The following is a 24193-nucleotide window of genomic DNA, read 5'->3' on the forward strand; positions in this document are numbered from 1 at the left end:
CTTTAAGATAGTGTCAGAGGCCTTTTAATATCTAGGTGTCCTAATTCCATCTAATATAGACAAGCTCTATGAATTAAATATTCCCCCAATATTGCAGGATATCAAACAGAGTTTAACAAACTGGCAAAGTCTTCCTCTGTCCATATCTGGTAGGATAGCTCTGTTCAAAATGGTATTACTGCCAAAACTGCTATATATCCTCCAAAATGTTCCATTAATTCTCAAAGGGAAAGACATTCGGCAGTTGAATGCGGTATTGAGAAGATACATGTGGCAGAACAAAAAACCAAGAATTGCTTTTTTTAAATTACAACTACCAAGAAACCAAGGGGGTTTTGCACTGCCGGATGTACGTCTGTATAATATGGCTTATTTAGCACGTATTGTGGCAGATTGGATTTTTTCCAAAGACTATATAACAAACAACGACCTAGAGAATAACATTTGTTACCCATTCCTTCCAGTAGCCTTAATACATTGTAAATCCAAATCAATACCGCAGGAGCTGAAATCATTTAAAACAATTTACAACCCTATACAAAGTTGGTGGAAATTGGGCAAGCTCCTATTATTAGATTGTAATGCATCTAAGTTTGTTCCATTTCGGGGCAACCCGAAATTTCCGGCTGGCCTAGATTCAGCTACATTTCAAAGATGGCATATGGTAGGATTGGATAGGGCTATTCAGTTTATAGATAGAGAGAATCAAGTGATTAAAACTTATGAATCACTCAGGCAGGAATTTGATATCTACAACAGAGAATTCTTTGCCTACTTGCAGGCCAGACACTTTGTAACAGAACTCAGGAGGGAGGTAAATGGAGGATGGATGTGGGGGAAATTGGAGGGGTGGTTAGAAATGGTGAAAAATGGCCAGTCCTCCATCTCACCATGCTATTATATGCTAGTTTCCCTCAAGGGTACATCAAATCTTGAAAAACTCTCGGCTGAATGGAATTACAATTCCAGAGAGCAATGCTGATGCTCAGCTGGTACAGGGCTCTATCACAAGAATAGCTCAGATTACATTATCCTCAACCTGGAGGGAATCACAATTTAAACTGCTATACAAGGCGTATTTCACCCCAGAGAAAGGCTTGAAATGTGGGAACAATAAATTTAATAAGTGTCCAAAATGTTCAAAACCCGCAGCGGACTTGGTTCATATGATATGGAGCTGCCCTAAAGTGGGTCAATTCTGGAAAAAAGTAGAATACTGGTTAAAAAACATAGTAAAGATCCCTCCATTTGAAATAACCCTGAGCTATAGTGTTTTCCTGAGAAAAGACAAGGAAAAATTACATCCTCAATATAAATTAATCAACACGACAGTGGTTGCAGCCAGATATTTGATTCTTAAAAAATGGAAATCGACTGCAACACCAACGATTATGGAGATCAAAAACTGTCTAAAAAAACAATGTATATTAGAACAGTTAGACACCAATATGAACAACGAAGGGGACATCAGGAAGTTTTTTGCAAAATGGTCTCTGTTTATTAAGATTTTTTCGGCAGTGGAAATAGATTATCTGATCTTCCCATTTAGAAATTTGGAACTTGTACTATTGGGGGTTTGGTAGATTCTATCGGGGGGTTCCCCTCCCTTTTTTTTTTTTTCTTCTTCCTGGGCGGGGGGGGGGGGGGGGGGGAGGGGGGGAGTGATACTAAGGAGAAAGTGACAAATATGACTTGTCTCCAAAAGATAAGATATAGTATGACAAAATAAGGTAAATCATGGTATATGTTGCATCTGAAAGTTTTATTTACATTAATATTCCGTGAAAAAGAATAAGCACTATGTCACTATGTTTTACTTCTTCTCGATATGAATACCCTGAAGCCAGGGGAAAAAAAAAAAAAAAAAAAAAAAAAAAAAAAAAAATGAGGTTGAGACTACTTCTTTTTCTTTGTTTTTTCTTTTATTTTGTGATGCAACAGAAATAATAACATGTTTTTTATGATCTGTATATTGTGAATGTCTTTCTTCTGTATTTATGCATTTCTCTTTCTTTTTTGACGTATCACAGTTATGTTGTATTGTGATCTTAACCTCAATAAAAATATATATAAAAAAAAAAACAAAAAAAAAAAACACGATTAAACATGCCAGCAAACGTTTTTAAACACATTTTTTAAAGAGTATATATCTCTATTAATAAGCCTGATACCAGTCGCTTTCACTGCATTTAAGGCTTTACTTACATTACTTCGGTATAAGCAGCATTTTCTTAGTCAATTCCATTTCTTAGAAAAATATTTTACTGCACATACCTTAATTGCAGGAAAACCTGCACGCCATATATTTCTATTAATAAGCCTGATACCAGTCGCTTTCACTGCATTTAAGGCTTTACTTACATTACTTTTGATTGAAGAAATAAACTAAGCATAAAACACCACAGTCCTCTCACGACCTCCATCTATGTTGAGGGTTGCAAGAGAATGACTGGATATGACATGTGAGGGGAGGAGCTATATAGCAGCTCTGCTGTGGGTGATCCTCTTGCAACTTCCTGTTGGGAAGGGAATATATCCCACAAGTAATGGATGATCCGTGGACTGGATACACTTAACAAGAGAAAACAAACACACAAATACTGGCTTACAGGCAAACAAAACTAAGCAATAACTCAGTACGCTTAATTAGCTTTAAAAATCGCCCATTGAAATTGTGCTCACCTTTGTTTTTTCATCCACAACCCGTAGTCCATCAGCTGAAACCCACAGTACAGCTTTAATTGCTTTCTTGCCAGTCTTTAAATAAATAGGGAAAACAATGAATAATTTGCAAGCAGGTTGTCAACAAGCTATAATATTTATAAATGGTTTGCAGAGAATCACCAGAAACGGAAGCAATTGAGATCTAAGATCACAAAAGCAAATGCCATTACACAAGCTCCATGCTTATTTCATATACCAAGCAAAAGGAAGGATTTCAGAAATACTGCAGGAAAAAGTGACACAGAATCCTGGGGCAGGGATCTATACCTGGAACATTCAACACATCCAGACAGTTATTTTGGAAATGGAAAGAATCTTGCGTTAAATTCTTTCAGGGATGTAATCTAGAAATAGTCTGAATCTAGCACACATCATAAGGAGTTACTCCACCAGTTTCATCCAAAGAAATTATTTTTATTAGCACCCTTCTAAAATGGCATTTAGGCAAAGAACATTTGGTTCCTACAGATATAATTTTGCTCATTATAGAAGGCAGAACATAAAACTTTAATTCTAAGGAAAGGGAATAAATATATATTAATGGCACATTTTATTGTGCCAGAAAATACATATAAAAAAATAAATAAATAAAAATAACTAAGCAGTGGATTTAATAGTATATACATATACTGCTCTTTTTTATTTTATTTTGCACAGCGAGCCAATTCTCTATCAACAACAATTTTTTTTTTTAAAACAATATTTTATTGATTTTGTGCAATAAATTGTACAACCAAATAGGACATGCCGGGTAATGAATGAAGGTTGCCAACAATTGTTAATACATAACAACAGATATAGTAGGTGAATAAATAAAATTGAATTTTGTGATGAATTCAGAATTGAACAAACAACTGCAATTACTTTTTATGGTGAACTTATGTGTGCGTATTAGGATAAGTAAAAAGTGATTTGCTATATTGTAATTGTACACAGTAATCTGAATAGGATGCCCAAGTGCCATTTTTTAACAGGGTGCATAGGACAATCACCATAGCATTATCAGTGATACCTAAATTCCTTCTGTTGTCATGAATAATGAGCTGTATATTTTTCATGGCTTTCTCTTTATACCTACCAGTAGAAACTAACTTTAGAATTTAAGCATTAGAATAATTTGAATATTGACTTAAGCCTTTTTGATAGGAAAGTGTGTTATTTTTTTAATTAATAGAGATCAGTCCACTATGTTTTAAGCCTTTTCCCTGAAAAACAATATATGGCATGGGCCAAGGTAAAATAAAGACAGCGAACATGATGTGTAAAATGTCTTATGTTACGTATTAGCTTAATGAGATGCATGTAATATGAAGTCAGCATGACTTGGTACACAGGATGATAATTAGTTATTTTTAAAAGGACATTGAATTTCAGCAGCAGAGTATTAAATGTATGGGCAATTGATCATTTGTGTTTTTGTATTTGAAATAGCATATTTAAATCATTAAACCATAAACTATTGATCTTAGGAATGTGCCGATTTAAATGGGCTAAGCCTGCATAAAGAGCAGACTTTATTTTATTTTAGACTTTAAAAAGGTACACGGACCACTATCATGTACCAACAGATTCGGAGCCACAGAGTGTGCAATATTAATACACACAGACTTTTTTTTTTTTTTTTAAAAAGATACTATTCCACACAAAAAGGGTAGTTCTAGTGCTTACAACTGTTGCAGAGTTTGTATCTGCCACTTCAGAACAGAGGAGTCATCTTATGTGGCATAAATCATTGATGATAAAATAAAGTTATTTGAAAATAAAGAGGGGAAGCTGTTAAAAATACCACCTGATTAAGATCTCCTTTTAACAACATTGTTTTTCCTTATTTTCAAGAATTAGTATTGTAAAATGAAATGAAATTAAGAATCCTCATTATTTTGAAATAAACTCTCTGTGCTCTGGGGAATGTTAGATTACATGAGCTGAACATATTAACTGGGTGACTTTAACCAAACAGGATGAATCAGGCAGTTTCTGTGTACGTTTGTGAGATGTAAGGTAAGTTACGTTACTTTATGTCCTTGATCATTTCTATGGGAACCTACAAAAACTATCTTAATCCATATTTAGGCTTTTTCATTTCAAGTGAACGGCTGTAAAATAATCCTCTTCCTAGATAGACATCAGAGCACAACTGACCTCTGTGTCTTTACAGCTGTGATGAAACCTTATCTTACAAGTTTGTGTATCATATTCTGTCAACGTATTAATATGCCGTAGTCTTTAAACGGATCAATTTATTAAGTTTATGAACTGCTACATAAAATAACCAGCCTAAATTAATATACAAAGAGGGGCTACTAAAAAAAAGCCTCAATGTCAATGTAAATAAAAATGTAAAAATAAGGACAATTTAATAAATACAGTACATACATACTGCACTGAACTGAACCTCAATACCTAAGGTAACAGTCTACTTGCTGTCAATTACAGAAGGGACATATGTGCTGTATTGCTTTTAATAGTGGTGTTTTCAAACTCAATTTGTCGAACACCCCAAAGCAGTCAGATTTTAAGGATATTCCTACTCTACATGCAATAGGGTCAATCAATACCACAGAGCAACATAATAGGAGCTGCAAAAGTTAATTAACATCTGGAGCTACAAAATTAATAAAAAAATTATGACAGAAATGACCATTTGTCAAATGCTATGCATAAAGATTATATTTTACCAGTGTGTAACTCCTTATAAACTTAAACACAAACGTGGTGTGGAACTTACTTTTGCAAAGAAGCCTTTGAAGAACTTCCTTTCCTGGAGGAACAGGGGAGGGGACAAGTCGAGCACTATTACTGCCAGAAGCTACATGTTTTTCAAGGTTGTAAATCAACATGCATTTAACAAGGGGGTATTAGTAAACTCTGCAGATAGGGCAAGAGCAGAAGGGGGAAATCCCTTATATCCATGCAGAGAAAAAAAGGTGTTAAGTAGTCTTGAAGATAAGCAGCAATAAAAAGGTGCTAAAACAGAGAACCACCCACTTAACCCCATCCCATGCAGAGGACTAGAGCTTAAAGGCTTGATAGTATATACATATATACACACACATATATACATACACTCAGTTACTTCTTCCTTTTTATATCTAACCTTTTATCTTAGCTTATCAGCTTAAAATTAATAGGGCCAATAGTATTTCAAAGTAATGGTTAAACAATATCCAAATAATCTGGCAACATATTTATAAAGGTTTTAGTTATGGAAAAGGGAATAAGTAACTCACTTTACAGTGAAAGCTTTCATGAAACAGCCTAAAACTATTTCAGTGATTTTAAAATTTTTTTTTTTTTTTGTTTTTTTTTTTACAAAAATCAGTGGAACAGGGCAGCAAAAAGCAAAAAAAATATCCAGAAGAAAAAAAAAATAGTGTTTAACATATACAAAATATAATCCTTCCAGACACTATAGCAACCTTCATAATATTATAGTTATTGAAGTGTTGCTGTAAAAATGGCTTGGATAGCGCTTGCTGATTGGTGGGTACATTTAGCCACCAATCAGCAAGCGCAACCTAGGTGCTGTACCAAGTATGTGAGAGCTCCTTAGCTTAGATTCCTGCTTTTTCAAATAATGATAGCAAGAGAATGAAGAAAAATTGATAATAGGAGTAAATTAGAACGTTGCTTAACATTGAATTCTCTATCTGAATGAAAGAAAAAAAATGGGTTTAGTGTCCCTTTAAGTATATAGGTAAGCAGGTCATGACTATGCTAAAGACTTGTGTTGGTAAAAACTGGTGTATATAGATTATATTGTTAGTGTGTTGCTTATGTGTAATATCATGAACCTACAAACTTAAAATCATAAATTGATCTGGGTGAAACTGAATGTGTACATGTGTGTATTTAAATCTATCATTTGCTGGCTAGGTCTAAGGCCTGAACAACAAAATGAAGGCACTCCATTCTAACAGACTAGCTCAGTTTTTTTACGTCCAAAACTGGACTACATTAACACTTCTTGGAGGAACAATCAAAATAAATATCTTAACAGGACTGAAGACATGGCAAAAGATAAAAGTGGACAGTTGCCAAATGTGACTAAAATGCCTTGCATTCAAGAAAAGTAAAACAGTTGTAAGACCTTGACCATAGTTAATGGTGCACAGCCAAATATTCTTAGCAGGAATCCCCCCCCCCACCAGAGTTTTATCTTTAAATGGGCACTATACACCAATTTTCATATAACTGCATGTAATAGACACTACTATAAAGAAGAATATGCACAGATACAAAAATCCAGTATAAAACCTTTTAAAAATGTACTTAGACGCTCTCAGTTTAGCACAGTTGATGAGGTAGCCTGGGACACCCACTGAAATAGGCTGGGTAAACAAAAAGAGCAGACACTCCCCCCTTCCCTGTATATGAAAAGACAGATAAACAGGAGCTTGCATGAGTCTCTAAATACACTTATACATCTGACACTGTGGGGCTTGGTTAGAAGTCTGAAAACTATACATTTTTATAAAAATATTACCAGGTGGGCTATATAAATGGATCATCTACAAAACATTTATTTCAAAGAAAAATCTAGTGTACAATGTCCCTTTAAACCAAGAATACAATGCTAAGTTACAGTCAATGATTTAGTTTTATTTCAGGATAAGCTTTTGTTTCAATGATTACAATATTATGATATCTTAAAGTCAGTGACTACAGAAGAGAAATAACTGGGGAAGAGAGAGTGTGTGGCTGGTGTACGGCAGCTCAAAACAGATTATGCCAGACCTTTATTTAAATAAATAAATAGAATGTTGCTTGAAACTTTACGATCACATGAGGTTTCAGCAGGACACCAATGGAATTTGAAAGTGACAAACTTGTGAGCAATTAAATCTTCTCTAAAACATACTACTTTGAACTGCAGTGAACTAGAAGAGAATATTTCAAAGAGATGTGTGTAATAGTATCATATTTTGCAGGGTAATTATTTACTATATTTCTCAATATGTTTATTTTACAGCTGCCGATTTAAAGCGATAGTCAAGTCCAAAAAAACCTTCCAGGATTCAAATAGGGCATGTAATTTTAAACAACTTTCCAATTTACTTTTATCCTCAATTTTGCTTTGTTCTCTTGGTATTCTTAGTTGAAAGCTAAACCTAGGAGGTTCATATGCTTATTTCTTAGACCAGTGCTTTAACTGTGTGTCGTGACACAGTGTGTCGGCAGCAGTGTGTAGGTGTGTCCCTGCTTCAGCACAAATTTTTTTGAATTTAAATTTTACTTTTTTTTTTGTTTTCCGACTTTCCACCTGCTTGCTACGCATATCACATGGTTGACTCGTGATTGATACCTAGTGGGTCACAAATCATCTTAACCTATTGGCGCAGCTCAGTGGGAACTGAAACTATTCCCATTGGCAGCACATTGGCTCCTGACTGCATGTGTAGTCTCCTCAATCGGCTTGTGACTGCATTTGTAGTTAGTGAGTGGGATAGCAGTGTGTTTGCAGCGCGGGCCGTAGTCAGTGCAACTCATAGAGCTCTGAGGGTGGCAGCTTAAACGCTGAGCTGAAGTTAGAAGTCAAAATGTTTTTTTTGCAGCTAGCTCCCAGTAGTGCATTGCTGCTCCTGATATTTGGATAGGAAGTGGAAGCTTAAAAATGCTTGATGATGAAATGCAAGTATCTGTCTCTAATATTTTACCAAATATTCAGAAACTGTGTTCATCCCATCAACCTCATACAGCCCATTAAAATAGTAAGTAGCTATTGGTGGTATTAAACTTTTTTTAATTCTTGAACATACATACTGTTACTTGTAAATACATTTTGTTATTATATCATTTATGTACGTGTCCGTATCTCTTAAAAGAAGTTAGTTTAACCTCCTGTTTGCTAGTACAATTGAATTACTGTGTCGCGAAATGATGTAGGTCTAAAAAGTGCGTCACCAACATGAAAAGTTTGAAAAGCTCTGTCTTAGACTTTGAAGGCCGCCTCTAATCTGAATGCATTTTGACATCTTTTCACCACTAGAGGGCATTCATGCATGTGAAGTTACCTAGGAGTGAGCACTGATTGACTAAAATGCAAGTCTGTCAAAAGAACTTAAATAAGGGGGCAGTTTGTAGAGGCTTAGATACAAGGTAATTACGGAGGTAAAACCTGTATTATAACTGTGTTGGTTTTGCAAAACTGGGGAATGGGTAATAAAGGGATTATCTATCTTTTTAAAACAACAAAAATTATGGTGTTGACCGTCCCTTTAAATGAAAGATATCTTACATTTGTGAAGATCATGAAATAGGTTACTATGTTTAGTTTATTTCTAGGCGCATTTCATTTCTATCACTAATAATTTAACCATGCTGAAGTCTCATCTGAAATTATGAAGATCCTAAACCTAATATGTTATGCCAAGTATTTCCTTTCCATTTATACATTAGTTTTGATTAGAGGCTGGCAGGTTTTTATGAGCGCATTGCCAAAGTAACACTATAAAGTGACCGTGACCAGTGTGGTGCTAGCCTATTTTTCATAAGGTTTTATCCTAAATAAGTAATACTCTATTAATACTAAAAATAAATCGGACACCTGACTGCAGCCTCTCTCCCAACCATATGTCAGCATCGCCTCAGACTCCTGTACCTGCAGACCCCTAATGATACCCATAGTAACATCTAACCGCAGATCAGAACCTGGCTCTGCAGAGTTTTAGTTAAACCAATATTAATATCAAAAACAAAAATAGTTTATAACTCAACACTGAGCATTTAAAGGGACACTAAACCCCATTTTTTTCATGATTCAAGTAGAGAATACAATTTGAAACACCATTCCAATTTACGTCTATTATCTAATTTGCTTCATTCTTTAGATATCCTTTGTTGAAGTAACTGCAATGCACATAGGTGAGCCAATCACACAAGGCATCTATGTGCAGCAACCAATCAGCAGCTACTGAGCCTATCTAGATATGCTTTTCAGCAAAGTATATAATGAAACTGAAGCAAATTTGGGTTTCATGTCCCTTTAAACTATAAATCCTTACTAAACCCTAACATAAAAAATAATAATCACATCAAACCTCAGATCAGAACCTGTCCCCGCCGCAAGCATTCATAAAACCAACAGTTAAATCAGACCCCTCATCAGAACCTGTCCCTGCAAGCATTCGTAAAACCAACAGTCACATCAGACCTCTGATCAGAACCTGTCCGTGCAAGCATTAGTAAAACCAACAGTCACATCAGACCTCTGATCAGAACCTGGCTGTGCACGCATTAGTAAAACCAACAGTCACATCATACCTCTGATCAGAACCTGGCTGTGCAAGCATTAGTAAAACCAACAGTCACATCAGAACCTTGCCCTGCAGAGCTTTAGTTAAGTCACATCAGACTTCAGATAACAACCCGGCCCTACAGAAACTTAGTCAACCCCATAGCCATATCAAACCTCTGATCAGAACCTGGCTGTGCAAGAATTAGTAAAACCAACAGTCATATCAGACCTCTGATCAGAACCTGTCCGTGCAAGCATTAGTAAAACCAAGTCACATCAGACCTCTGATCAGAACCTGTCCCAGCAAGAATTCATAAAACCAACAGTTAAATCAGACCTTTGATCAGAACCTGTCCCTGCAAGCATTAGTAAAACCAACAGTCACATCAGACCTCTGATCAGAACCTGTCCGTTCAAGCATTAGTAAAACCAAGTCACATCAGACCTCTGATCAGAACCTGTCCGTGCAAGGATTAGTAAAACCAACAGTCACATCAGACATCTTATCAGAACCTGGCCCTGCAAGCATTCATAAAACCAACAGTTAAATCAGACCTCTGATCAGAACCTGTCCGTGCAAGCATTAGTAAAAGCAACAGTCACATCAGACCTCTGATCAGAACCTGGCCCTGCAAGCATTAGTAAAACCAACAGTCACATCAGAACCTTGCCCTGCAGAGCTTTAGTTAAGTCACATCAGACTTCAGATAACAACCCGGCCCTACAGAACCTTAGTCAACCCCATAGCCATATCAAACCTCTGATCAAACATTGGCTTGGTAGTCCCTCTGTAAGACAAACAACTATATCAGACCCTGGTCCTGCAGCCCTTCTGTCAGCCTCATACCCGCATTAGAACCTGGAGCTGAGACCCTTCATTATCGCCCTGCCCACATCACACATTCATCTGAAGTCGTTCTATCAGCTCCTTACCTAAATATCCCATAAGCTACCCAGCCGATTCATGAAGAGGAGAGTAGTGCTGCATCTAGCTAACAAAATTGACCGCTAGGCAGAAATGTGTTTATCACAAAAAGCCATGTACTCCTCTGTGCTACATGTTGCACGTAAGCCATAGGATTCAGACACCTGATTATGACCAAGGATGCCTCCGGTTTCCAATGACTGGTCTCATACCCTGTGATTCTGGGACTGTCCAGGTAAAATCGTGGAAAAGCAGAAAGCCTATACAATACAGCAAATTATTTTTTTTTTATTGTGTAGCGTTTAGCTGTGACTCATCACTAATCTACAACTTCTACTAATATGCAATGCAAAGTTTGCACCTTCGTCCTAACCAATTAAGATAAACAGATAGAAAAGATGAGCATCATATCTACACATGATACATTGATGTCCTTTATGGAAGGCTGTACGTTGAATTCAGGCAAATTTGTTTACAAAGACATTTTTTTGGTTTTGATTTTATATTTTAAATTAATAATATTTTATTCAAACTCAGCATTTCCCCCCCCCCAAAAAAAAACCAGACAGTCCTATGATCAAGAGAGAAAAACTCCTTTGATCAAGAGAGAAAAGCAAAGAGTAAACCTATCATGACGTATCTGAAGGTATGACTGTATATACTTCACAAATTTTATTTACCTAATTAATTATGTGACCGCTTTTAAACTTTAAAATGTTTTATGATTTTAAAATATTCAGTAGACAGTTTAGTAACATACCCATCTTTTAACTCAAGAATTACAATTCAATACAATCATGAACCACTAAAAGGGAGAAAAAAATAAGTCTGTGCAAGGAAAAAGAACAAGCCTTTTGCTGCCAAGTTCCGTGAGAATTAATTTATCAAACTACTGCAGAAAGCCAGTCTTGCAGCTAGCAGAAGCTAAAGACGTTTCACCACCACTAGCTAATTTCAGGATGACAGTTAATCGTTAATTTTACTCCAAGATCAGCATGTGTTAAATAAACCGAAAAATACTCCATGAGTACTTTAAGAGTTAAGAAAAAAAGAAAAAAGTGAACATGCAAGATTGACATTTTTAAACCAAAACTAAAATGGTTAATTGTTAAAAGTTTTATTTTTTTTAAATAATAAATATTCCTTTATTTAACCTGCTAAAACAAGAAAATGTTAAACATGACAAAAAGAAATCAAAGCACAAGAAACTCAAATGTAAAGAACAATATAAATATATTGGAAGTAATTACAATATACAAATATAAACAAACTCAAAAAATGCTGTGGTTTCTAAAAGTAATGTATTGTTTTTGAAGGAAAATAATCAACTCACTATTTCAGTTTACGTTAGTTATGGCAAAATACAGGATACATTCGGTTTATAGTTTATGGGTTGTTTTTTTGAATGATCTATTTTATATTATAATCTGATCTAATTTAACTATCCTTTTAAAGTGACATTAAAAAGGGACAGTCTAGTCCAAAACAAACTTTCATTATTCAGATAGGGCACGTAATTTTAAACAATTTTCAAATTTACATGTATCACCAATTTTGCTTTGTTCTCTTGATATTCTTAGATGAAAGCGAAACCTAGGACGTTCACATGCTAATTTCTAAGCCTTTGAAGGCCGCCTCTCATCTCAGGGCATTTTGACAGTTTTTCACCACTAGAGGGTGTTAATTCATGTGTTTCATATAGATAACACTGTGCTCACGCACATGGAGTTCCTAGGAGCCAGCTCTGATTGGCTAAAATGCAAGTCTGTCAAAAGAACTGAAATAAGGAGCAGTTTGCAGAGACTTCGATACAAGATAATCACAGAGGTAAGAAATTGTATTAATATAACTGCTTTGTTATACAAAACAAGGGAATGGGTAATAAAGGGATTATCTATTTTTTTTTAAAACAATATATATTCTGGTGTAGACTGTCCCTTTAACAATTGTATAGCAAAACAACCACCAGTGTTTTTCTTACCTCACAACCATGGTTATCTGCCTTACAATTCAATCCTTAGCTCCTTTAATATTTTTTTTTTTTTACTTTTTTTTTTTTTTTTTATTCACTTTCAACATGACAACTTTAAAGCAGTTCATTAACACATGAACAATACCAGGGAAAGGCAAAAACAGGTTATTGTTGGTTCCTATATTCAAATTATCTTTAAAGGGCACATAAAACGCTCTTATTTGTTAATAGTATTTTATTATTGTACTGTTTCTGTCATAGAAAAATCTATTTTACACCTGCTAAAGGTGTTTAATAAACGCAAAGTTAAAGTAAGCTCCAGAACTGCAATAGACTCTTGGGAGCTAATTAGTGATTGATGTCAATGCCTCTTGCTATTGGCTAATTTCCAGTAGTGCATTTCTGCCTTTTCAGGAGTATAACACATTGTAACATGCAGACAAAAAAGTTCTACTAAATACTAAAAGAAAGTGCTCTAATGTTTTATGTCACTGTTATGTGCCATTAAGAACAGGTGATCGGTAGCTTAATTTTACATCCTTTCTCAATGAATACTTTCTCAATGAAACATCAAATTTGGTTTCCCTCTTTGGCAGCTGCAGTAGGTGACAATATAGACTATGGTGGAAAAGTAATGTCATGTAGGAAATGATTGATGAACAAATCATGTGCAGCATGAATGAGAAGATATATGTCCCTGTTTTCAGCAATCATCATACCACATTACAGACTTTAAAATTATGTTTACACCAGGGCTCAAAAACCCAGGAGCCTGGGAGATTTTTGGGTTATTCACCATAGATATACACATACATACATACATACACACACAGATAGCACTGTCTGTCTACTAAATATTCTGGTTTACACTTATATATATTTATAGTTCTTTTTTTTTTTGTAAAGATGTTAAAATTGTATCCTGATGTTAAATACATTTTCATTTTCTGGATATCATTAAGGATATTGCAATATAAAGGATCCTCATCTAGCCTGAGACATCAGCTGGTATAAACTAGGACGGCTACTGAGCTAATATTTTTAAGTTTAAAAAAAAAAGTCATAGTTTGTGGAAGTTTACTTAGACTGCAGGTGTACATACAGATTTTAGTCTTTTCACTGCATCTTCACAGATGTGCATTCCTCGGGATTCATCCACCTCTACATGTCCAAGATACTGAGGAAAAACAAAAAAAACAATTTCAATATTAAAAAAACAATCACCTATTCAGTTCCATACAAAGAGAAGAACGTGTAAATTAATGTCCTGTTTTTCAGAGAAGCTTCCACTCAAACTCAAAGATTCACGGGATCAAAAAATTGTTAAAGGGACACAAAACCAAATTTTTTTTCTTTCAATATTCAGATAGCGCATGCAATTTTAAGCAACTAAATTACTAATCAAATTTACACGCCTATTATAAATTGTCCTTTGTACTCTTGGTATCTTTATTTGAAAAAGCAGTAATGTAAAGCTTAGGTGCCGGCCCATTTTTAGTTCAGACCTGAGTAGTGCTTGCTGATTGGTGGCTAAATACTTTATACTAAATAAAGATAGCAATAGAACAAAAACATTTATCATAGGGGTAAATTAGAAAATTGCTTAAAATGGCATGCTCTATCTGAATCATGGGTTCCATTTGTGGGGGGGTTTCTGTCCCTTTAAGACACCGTGAAACAAATTTGTTATATTAAATGTATGTGTTTCAAACTGATGACAAAAGCAGTAAAAAATATGAAATTAGTTTAAAAACAGAATTTATGTTTACCTGATAAATTTCTTTCTCCAACGGTGTGTCCGGTCCACGGCGTCATCCTTACTTGTGGGATATTCTCTTCCCCAACAGGAAATGGCAAAGAGCCCAGCAAAGCTGGTCACATGATCCCTCCTAGGCTCCGCCTACCCCAGTCATTCGACCGACGTTAAGGAGGAATATTTGCATAGGAGAAACCATATGGTACCGTGGTGACTGTAGTTAAAGAAAATAAATTATCAGACCTGATTAAAAAACCAGGGCGGGCCGTGGACCGGACACACCGTTGGAGAAAGAAATTTATCAGGTAAACATAAATTCTGTTTTCTCCAACATAGGTGTGTCCGGTCCACGGCGTCATCCTTACTTGTGGGAACCAATACCAAAGCTTTAGGACACGGATGAAGGGAGGGAGCAAATCAGGTCACCTAAATGGAAGGCACCACGGCTTGCAAAACCTTTCTCCCAAAAATAGCCTCAGAAGAAGCAAAAGTATCAAACTTGTAAAATTTGGTAAAAGTGTGCAGTGAAGACCAAGTCGCTGCCCTACATATCTGATCAACAGAAGCCTCGTTCTTGAAGGCCCATGTGGAAGCCACAGCCCTAGTGGAATGAGCTGTGATTCTTTCGGGAGGCTGCCGTCCGGCAGTCTCGTAAGCCAATCCGATGATGCTTTTAATCCAAAAAGAGAGAGAGGTAGAAGTTGCTTTTTGACCTCTCCTTTTACCTGAATAAACAACAAACAAGGAAGATGTTTGTCTAAAATCCTTTGTAGCATCTAAATAGAATTTTAGAGCGCGAACAACATCCAAATTGTGCAACAAACGTTCCTTCTTTGAAACTGGTTTTGGACACAGAGAAGGTACGATAATCTCCTGGTTAATGTTTTTGTTAGAAACAACTTTTGGAAGAAAACCAGGTTTAGTACGTAAAACCACCTTATCTGCATGGAACACCAGATAAGGAGGAGAACACTGCAGAGCAGATAATTCTGAGACTCTTCTAGCAGAAGAAATCGCAACTAAAAATAAAACTTTCCAAGATAATAACTTAATATCAACGGAATGTAAGGGTTCAAACGGAACCCCCTGAAGAACTGAAAGAACTAAATTGAGACTCCAAGGAGGAGTCAAAGGTTTGTAAACAGGCTTGATTCTAACCAGAGCCTGAACAAAGGCTTGAACATCTGGCACAGCTGCCAGCTTTTTGTGAAGTAATACCGACAAGGCAGAAATCTGTCCCTTCAGGGAACTTGCAGATAATCCTTTTTCCAATCCTTCTTGAAGGAAGGATAGAATCCTAGGAATCTTAACCTTGTCCCAAGGGAATCCTTTAGATTCACACCAACAGATATATTTTTTCCAAATTTTGTGGTAAATCTTTCTAGTTACAGGCTTTCTGGCCTGAACAAGAGTATCGATAACAGAATCTGAGAATCCTCGCTTCGATAAAATCAAGCGTTCAATCTCCAAGCAGTCAGCTGGAGTGAAACCAGATTCGGATGTTCGAACGGACCCTGAACAAGAAGGTCTCGTCTCAAAGGTAGCTTCCAAGGTGGAGCCGATGACATATTCACCAGATCTGCATACCAAGTCCTGCGTGGCCACGCAGGAGCTATCAAGATCACCGACGCCCTCTCCTGATTGATCCTGGCTACCAGCCTGGGGATGAGAGGAAATGGCGGGAACACATAAGCTAGTTTGAAGGTCCAAGGTGCTACTAGTGCATCCACTAGAGCCGCCTTGGGATCCCTGGATCTGGCCCCGTAGCAAGGAACTTTGAAGTTCTGACGAGAGGCCATCAGATCCATGTCTGGAATGCCCCACAGGTGAGTGACTTGGGCAAAGATTTCCGGATGGAGTTCCCACTCCCCCGGATGCAATGTCTGACGACTCAGAAAATCCGCTTCCCAATTTTCCACTCCTGGGATGTGGATAGCAGACAGGTGGCAGGAGTGAGACTCCGCCCATAGAATGATTTTGGTCACTTCTTCCATCGCTAGGGAACTCCTTGTTCCCCCCTGATGGTTGATGTACGCAACAGTTGTCATGTTGTCTGATTGAAACCGTATGAACTTGGTCCTCGCTAGCCGAGGCCAGGCCTTGAGAGCATTGAATATCGCTCTCAGTTCCAGAATATTTATCGGTAGAAGAGATTCTTCCCGAGACCAAAGACCCTGAGCTTTCAGGGATCCCCAGACCGCGCCCCAGCCCATCAGACTGGCGTCGGTCGTGACAATGACCCACTCTGGTCTGCGGAACGTCATCCCTTGAGACAGATTGTCCAGGGACAGCCACCAACGGAGTGAGTCTCTGGTCCTCTGATTTACTTGTATCTTCGGAGACAAGTCTGTATAGTCCCCATTCCACTGACTGAGCATGCACAGTTGTAATGGTCTTAGATGAATGCGCGCAAAAGGAACTATGTCCATTGCCGCCACCATCAACCCGATCACTTCCATGCACTGAGCTATGGAAGGAAGAGGAACGGAATGAAGTATCCGACAAGAGTCTAGAAGTTTTGTTTTTCTGGCCTCTGTTAGAAAGATCCTCATTTCTAAGGAGTCTATAATTGTTCCCAAGAAGGGAACCCTTGTTGACGGGGATAGAGAACTCTTTTCCACGTTCACTTTCCAGCCGTGAGATCTGAGAAAGGCCAGGACAATGTCCGTGTGAGCCTTTGCTTGAGGAAGGGACGACGCTTGAATCAGAATGTCGTCCAGGTAAGGTACTACTGCAATGCCCCTTGGTCTTAGCACCGCTAGAAGGGACCCTAGTACCTTTGTGAAAATCCTTGGAGCAGTGGCTAATCCGAAAGGAAGCGCCACAAACTGGTAATGTTTGTCCAGGAATGCGAACCTTAGGAACCGATGATGTTCCTTGTGGATAGGAATATGTAGATACGCATCCTTTAAATCCACCGTGGTCATGAATTGACCTTCCTGGATGGAAGGAAGAATAGTTCGAATGGTTTCCATCTTGAACGATGGAACCTTGAGAAACTTGTTTAAGATCTTGAGATCTAAGATTGGTCTGAACGTTCCCTCTTTTTTGGGAACTATGAACAGATTGGAGTAGAACCCCATCCCTTGTTCTCTTAGTGGAACAGGATGAATCACTCCCATTTTTAACAGGTCTTCTACACAATGTAAGAACGCCTGTCTTTTTATGTGGTCTGAAGACAACTGAGACCTGTGGAACCTCCCCCTTGGGGGAAGTCCCTTGAATTCCAGAAGATAACCCTGGGAGACTATTTCTAGCGCCCAAGGATCCAGAACATCTCTTGCCCAAGCCTGAGCGAAGAGAGAGAGTCTGCCCCCCACCAGATCCGGTCCCGGATCGGGGGCCAATATTTCATGCTGTCTTGGTAGCAGTGGCAGGTTTCTTGGCCTGCTTTCCCTTGTTCCAGCCTTGCATTGGTCTCCAAGCTGGCTTGGCTTGAGAAGTATTACCCTCTTGCTTAGAGGACGTAGCACTTTGGGCTGGTCCGTTTTTACGAAAGGGACGAAAATTAGGTCTATTTTTCGCCTTGAAAGGCCGATCCTGAGGAAGGGCGTGGCCCTTACCCCCAGTGATATCCGAGATAATCTCTTTCAAGTCAGGGCCAAACAGCGTTTTCCCCTTGAAAGGAATGTTTAGTAGCTTGTTCTTGGAAGACGCATCAGCCGACCAAGATTTCAACCAAAGCGCTCTGCGCGCCACAATAGCAAACCCAGAATTCTTAGCCGCTAACCTAGCCAATTGCAAAGTGGCGTCTAGGGTGAAAGAATTAGCCAATTTGAGAGCATTGATTCTGTCCATAATCTCCTCATAAGGAGGAGAATCACTATCGAGCGCCTTTATCAGCTCATCAAACCAGAAACATGCGGCTGTAGTGACAGGGACAATGCATGAAATTGGTTGTAGAAGGTAACCCTGCTGAACAAACATCTTTTTAAGCAAACCTTCTAATTTTTTATCCATAGGATCTTTGAAAGCGCAACTATCCTCTATGGGTATAGTGGTGCGTTTGTTTAAAGTAGAAACCGCTCCCTCGACCTTGGGGACTGTCTGCCATAAGTCCTTTCTGGGGTCGACCATAGGAAACAATTTTTTAAATATGGGGGGAGGGACGAAAGGAATACCGGGCCTTTCCCATTCTTTATTAACAATGTCCGCCACCCGCTTGGGTATAGGAAAAGCTTCTGGGAGCTCCGGCACCTCTAGGAACTTGTCCATTTTACATAGTTTCTCTGGGATGACCAACTTTTCACAATCATCCAGAGTGGATAATACCTCCTTAAGCAGAATGCGGAGATGTTCCAACTTAAATTTAAATGCAATTACATCAGGTTCAGCCTGTTGAGAAATGTTCCCTGAATCAGTAATTTCTCCCTCAGACAAAACCTCCCTGGCCCCCTCAGATTGAGTTAGGGGCCCTTCAGAGATATTAATATCAGCGTCGTCATGCTCTTCAGTAACTAAAACAGAGCAGCCACGCTTACGCTGACAAGGGTTCATTTTGGCTAAAATGTTTTTGACAGAATTATCCATTACAGCCGTTAATTGTTGCATAGTAAGGAGTATTGGCGCGCTAGATGTACTAGGGGCCTCCTGAGTGGGCAAGACTCGTGTAGACGAAGGAGGGAATGATGCAGTACCATGCTTACTCCCCTCACTTGAGGAATCATCTTGGGCATCATTGTCATTATCACATAAATCACATTTATTTAAATGAACAGGAATTCTGGCTTCCCCACATTCAGAACACAGTCTATCTGGTAGTTCAGACATGTTAAACAGGCATAAACTTGATAATAAAGTACAAAAAACGTTTTAAAATAAAACCGTTACTGTCACTTTAAATTTTAAACTGAACACACTTTATTACTGCAATTGCGAAAAAACATGAAGGAATTGTACAAAATTCACCAAATTTTCACCACAGTGTCTTAAAGCCTTAAAAGTATTGCACACCAAATTTGGAAGCTTTAACCCTTAAAATAACGGAACCGGAGCCGTTTTAACACTTTAACCCCTTTACAGTCCCTGGTATCTGCTTTGCTGAGACCCAACCAAACCCAAAGGGGAATACGATACCAAATGACGCCTTCAGAAAGTCTTTTCTAAGTATCAGAGCTCCTCTCACATGCGACTGCATGCCATGCCTCTCAAAAACAAGTGCGCCACACCGGCGCGAAAATGAGGCTCTGCTTATGCTTTGGGAAAGCCCCAGAGAAATAAGGTGTCTAATACAGTGCCTGCCGATATTTATAATATCAATATACCCAGATAAAATGATTCCTCAAAGCTAAATATGTTTTAAAACTGAATCGATTTAGCCCAGAAAAGTCTACAATCTTAATAAGCCCTTGTGAAGCCCTTATTTACCATCGTAATAAACATGGCTTACCGGATCCCATAGGGAAAAATGACAGCTTCCAGCATTACATCGTCTTGTTAGAATGTGTCATACCTCAAGCAGCAAGAGACTGCACACTGTTCCCCCAACTGAAGTTAATTGCTCTCAACAGTCCTGTGTGGAACAGCCATGGATTTTAGTTACGGTGCTAAAATCATTTTCCTCATACAAACAGAAATCTTCATCTCTTTTCTGTTTCTGAGTAAATAGTACATACCAGCACTATTTTAAAATAACAAACTCTTGATTGAATAATAAAAACTACAGTTAAACACTAAAAAACTCTAAGCCATCTCCGTGGAGATGTTGCCTGTACAACGGCAAAGAGAATGACTGGGGTAGGCGGAGCCTAGGAGGGATCATGTGACCAGCTTTGCTGGGCTCTTTGCCATTTCCTGTTGGGGAAGAGAATATCCCACAAGTAAGGATGACGCCGTGGACCGGACACACCTATGTTGGAGAAATTATTTTGGTCCTTAAAGTAAAAACTGAATTTACATTTGCTGTACAGTGCGTTTCATTAATGTTTTTATTTATATTTTAAATTCTTCACATAAGGAAATTTTCTCTTTTTTTTGTATTGAAAAAGTGTCGAAACAAGTTAAGTTACTTTTTCTTTTACACACACTAAGCTAGGGCCTGAAATACAACATAAATAGTATACACACGTTTACTTTTGAGGTCTTATACAACTTATTTCTCATGGAATTATATAGCTCTTGGTTATTCACTCAATACAGATATTACAACCACCATCATTGTGTCCAAATTAAATTTACTGTGGAATAAAGCATTTAGGTAGGAATCACAAGTACCTTACATACCTAAACAAAAAATACAACCCTCAATTTATGATAGGGACCCACATGCAGCGAAAGTTAAAGAATTAGAAGCAGGGCCGCCACTAGAAATTTTGGGGCCCCTGACTTAACCATTGATCAGGCCCCCCCCCCCTTTGACATGTGCAATTTTTGACCAAGTGACTAAAACGTATATGCACTTTATTCTTAAGTGTCTATTTAAACTTGAAAATGTTGTAAAGGTAGTAACATACACTGAAACACACACACACTCACACTCATACACTGAAACACACACACACTCATACATTGAAACACACACACACTCACACTCATACACTGAAACACACACACACACTCACACATAAGGATTCACATATAGACACTCTAGCAGACATGCAAAGAAACACCCAAACAGACACTCAGCACTTTATTACATTGACCTGACAAGTAATGAGGTAGACTACAGTTTTGTAAAAAAAAAAAGAGATTTAGAAAACAAAATATGGAATTCTGATTATCTTTTTGAAAAGGAAGATGCCAACTAAATGATGACAGCAGCATGCAATGACTGAAAGTAAGGGCCCTGAACTGCCTAAAATAATTTAAAGGTTAAATAGTGGATTGGTGACTTCCATAAAGGTCTCATTAGTCTCAAAGTCTGTAGAAAGATGTGAATAATCAGTAGTAAGATCAAAATGTCCTAAAAAGGAACAGAAAATTGCAGACATTAAGAGATCACTTTTTAAAGAATCATATTTGTAAATGTGTAAACAAAAAATAATTCAGTGAATTCAAAAATGTACATTAATGATCTGGGTAGATGGCTAGATAAAGAAAAGTACTTTTAAAAGGTTGACATATGTTTGTTTGTTTTTCCCCCATTTTCCCCAACCAAGAGCACCACTTCAAATATAGTGTACAAATATTCCTATCTGTCAGCTGTACTTATGGATTTTGAAAATGCTGTATTCTATATGGTCTTGGTGAAACCATAATCTGTGGTACTCATACCATTAGATCTGGTTAAATGCAGGATTTAGGCTTGTTGGTATGTATTTCAAAATTACGTCAGCTGTAGTATAAACTGAACAGTTTTAAGTTAACCTGTCTCATTTCAAACAAAGGGGCAGTAAACTGGAATGATATAATTATATATATATATATATATATATATATATATATATATATATATATATATATATATATATATATATATATATATATATATATATATATATATATAAAATGCATATCTGCCAAAAGGGCACCTACCATTTGTTTATTGAGGAGGAAACATTTCTGCATGGTTTTAAACATAGAATTTCTACAGCATTGTCAAATAATCATAAATACACTGCTGCTAAAAAAATTGTTTTTATGGACCCCTGGCCCCACCATACAACTACTACCACACTGAAGTTACAATCTGAAATTGCACCAAGAAATAAAAAACATTTGCTAAGTAAGTCCTACCTCCTCTGCAAATGAAAGTGATCTGCTGTCTGACTTAGGCACACACTGTACAAACAAAGTGCCAAGTCTGTCTCACTCTGTGCATAGTGGTTTAGTGAACACTCATAAATCCTCTCAAATGCTAATACTTTACTCCTTGTAATAACATTTTCCATGCTCAATTAGCACTCTGCTGTAGTACCTACTGGTCTCTGCCAAAATGTAAAAAGAAAAAAAAATTTTTTTTTTTTAGTTCTTGCCTCATGGGGCCCCCCTGGCCCATTGGGCCCCTGACAGGAGTCACCGCTGTCACCCCCTGATGGCGGCCCTGATTACAAGAAATTTTGCTTCACCTCATACTATTTGTGAATTATTTGGCAGTTAGCTGGGTTCAACAGCATAAATGAACTGATGCATTAAAGGGATAGTGTACTGTAAATCTGGCTTCTCCTTAACAACATTGACGTAAATCTATACATTGTGTGTCCTTAAGGAGGAGTTTCTAGCGCTTTAATAGCATGGGTCTCACAAAAATCAGCAAAACACGCTATTACTACATACCTCACTCCAGGAGGCCTTCGGATATAGAGTGGTTGGCAAGAGCTGCATTACATAACTCCCAAGAGTTAAAACATACGTCGGCTGTTAAGGTGTCAATGTGTTTACAAAAACTTATTATATCAGCTGCAGTGTTTAAAATGTACAGGGAATAATTGTATATGAAATAGCTGTCTTTTCTAATTGAAGCCACAACCCAATTTCTTCTAAATTGTTTAGTTTACATAGCTTTTCTATAACAAATCTTTAAGTATTGACATTTTTTAGCAAAGGGGAAAATCTGTCATTTCAAATATCAAAATAAATGTAAAGGAACTTTTTCTAAACAATTTAATATATCCCAGCAAGTAAAATAGATTGTTGGGAATACATTAAAAAGGAGGGGGTAAATCACATTGCACCGTCCCTTTAACAATTTACTTCAATTGCAATGAAAGCATTTAAAAGATGCATGCCCTATACATGCATTTCCTAAATGAGATTTACCTTGTGGTTACATCCTTCATAATGCCCCCAGTCACACGCACTCCCTAAAAAAAACAATCGCCACTGGAGCCAACCAGGGCCCTATTCTCTCAAGTCACAGCCTTGGAGGAACATCATGAGCAGTATCTCTTGTCCTAAGTTTATAAATACTCAGAAGTAAATCGCCAATGGCAATAATAGGGCAGGCATTTTGGACCCTAACACTCAAAGCCTTGAAGATTCTCCATAGAATACTGTTGATCAATATTTCAAGAGGACTTTCCCAGCTGTATTTTGTTAACAACTGTGAAAAGAGATGAGCAAGGCCATCTGTCCCGAGGACCAACAAGGATTGTACAGAGACTGAAGGTCTTGAATGGTTTGATTGTCTTGAGCTGTTGGCTACTTTAGGGCGCTGTTGACCATAGTAAAGCATATTGACTGGGTGGAATAAGAATGAGGAGTGAACAAATGTATTCTGTGATGCCAAATATTCAGAAAAATACTTTAATTGGACACATTTGTGCTATAATACTACTGGGATTAGTTGAGGTCAATTGTCCAAAGGGTTAGATGCAAACTGCAGAATTACATAGACACTTAGGGGCCTAGTTATCAAGCCGTCAACCTCAAATACGCTGGAATTCCGCAGCGTATTTGTGTCGAAGCTGATACGCCTTAGTTATCAAAGGCTCGAGACCGGCAAAAGTAGAATTTTGTGACGTAAGCTTCGATCCGCCGGACTCAGTCCGACACAGATCGATTCTTACGTCACTCCAGATGTTCCGCACACAAGTGCGGCACAATCTCACTACTTTTGCTAGTTATCAAAAAACTAGCAGGTACGCTCGGCACTTTTACGGCCCAGCGTACCTGGTTTTCAAAGCGCCAGCCTGGAGGCGG

At 37.7% G+C, this 24193-nt stretch overlaps 1 protein-coding gene across 6 annotated transcripts in view; it reads right to left on the reverse strand.

Annotated features, from left to right (window-relative positions):
• The window catches only part of NUMB (NUMB endocytic adaptor protein), a 498823-nt gene that overhangs the window by 204494 nt on the left and 270136 nt on the right, over positions 1-24193 (reverse strand). For 5 of the 6 annotated variants that reach the window (XM_053697791.1, XM_053697786.1, XM_053697789.1 and 2 more), the window contains 3 exons: positions 13961-14035; positions 5453-5485; positions 2683-2757 (listed from right to left, as the gene is read on the reverse strand). In XM_053697791.1, the coding sequence (XP_053553766.1) occupies positions 2683-2757; positions 5453-5485; positions 13961-14035 (183 nt within the window). The remainder of the gene's footprint in view (positions 1-2682; positions 2758-5452; positions 5486-13960; positions 14036-24193) is intronic. The other variant, XM_053697790.1, reaches the window with a different exon arrangement.

This window comes from Bombina bombina, chromosome 1 (assembly GCF_027579735.1).
Source record: "Bombina bombina isolate aBomBom1 chromosome 1, aBomBom1.pri, whole genome shotgun sequence".
Classification (NCBI taxonomy): domain Eukaryota; kingdom Metazoa; phylum Chordata; class Amphibia; order Anura; family Bombinatoridae; genus Bombina; species Bombina bombina.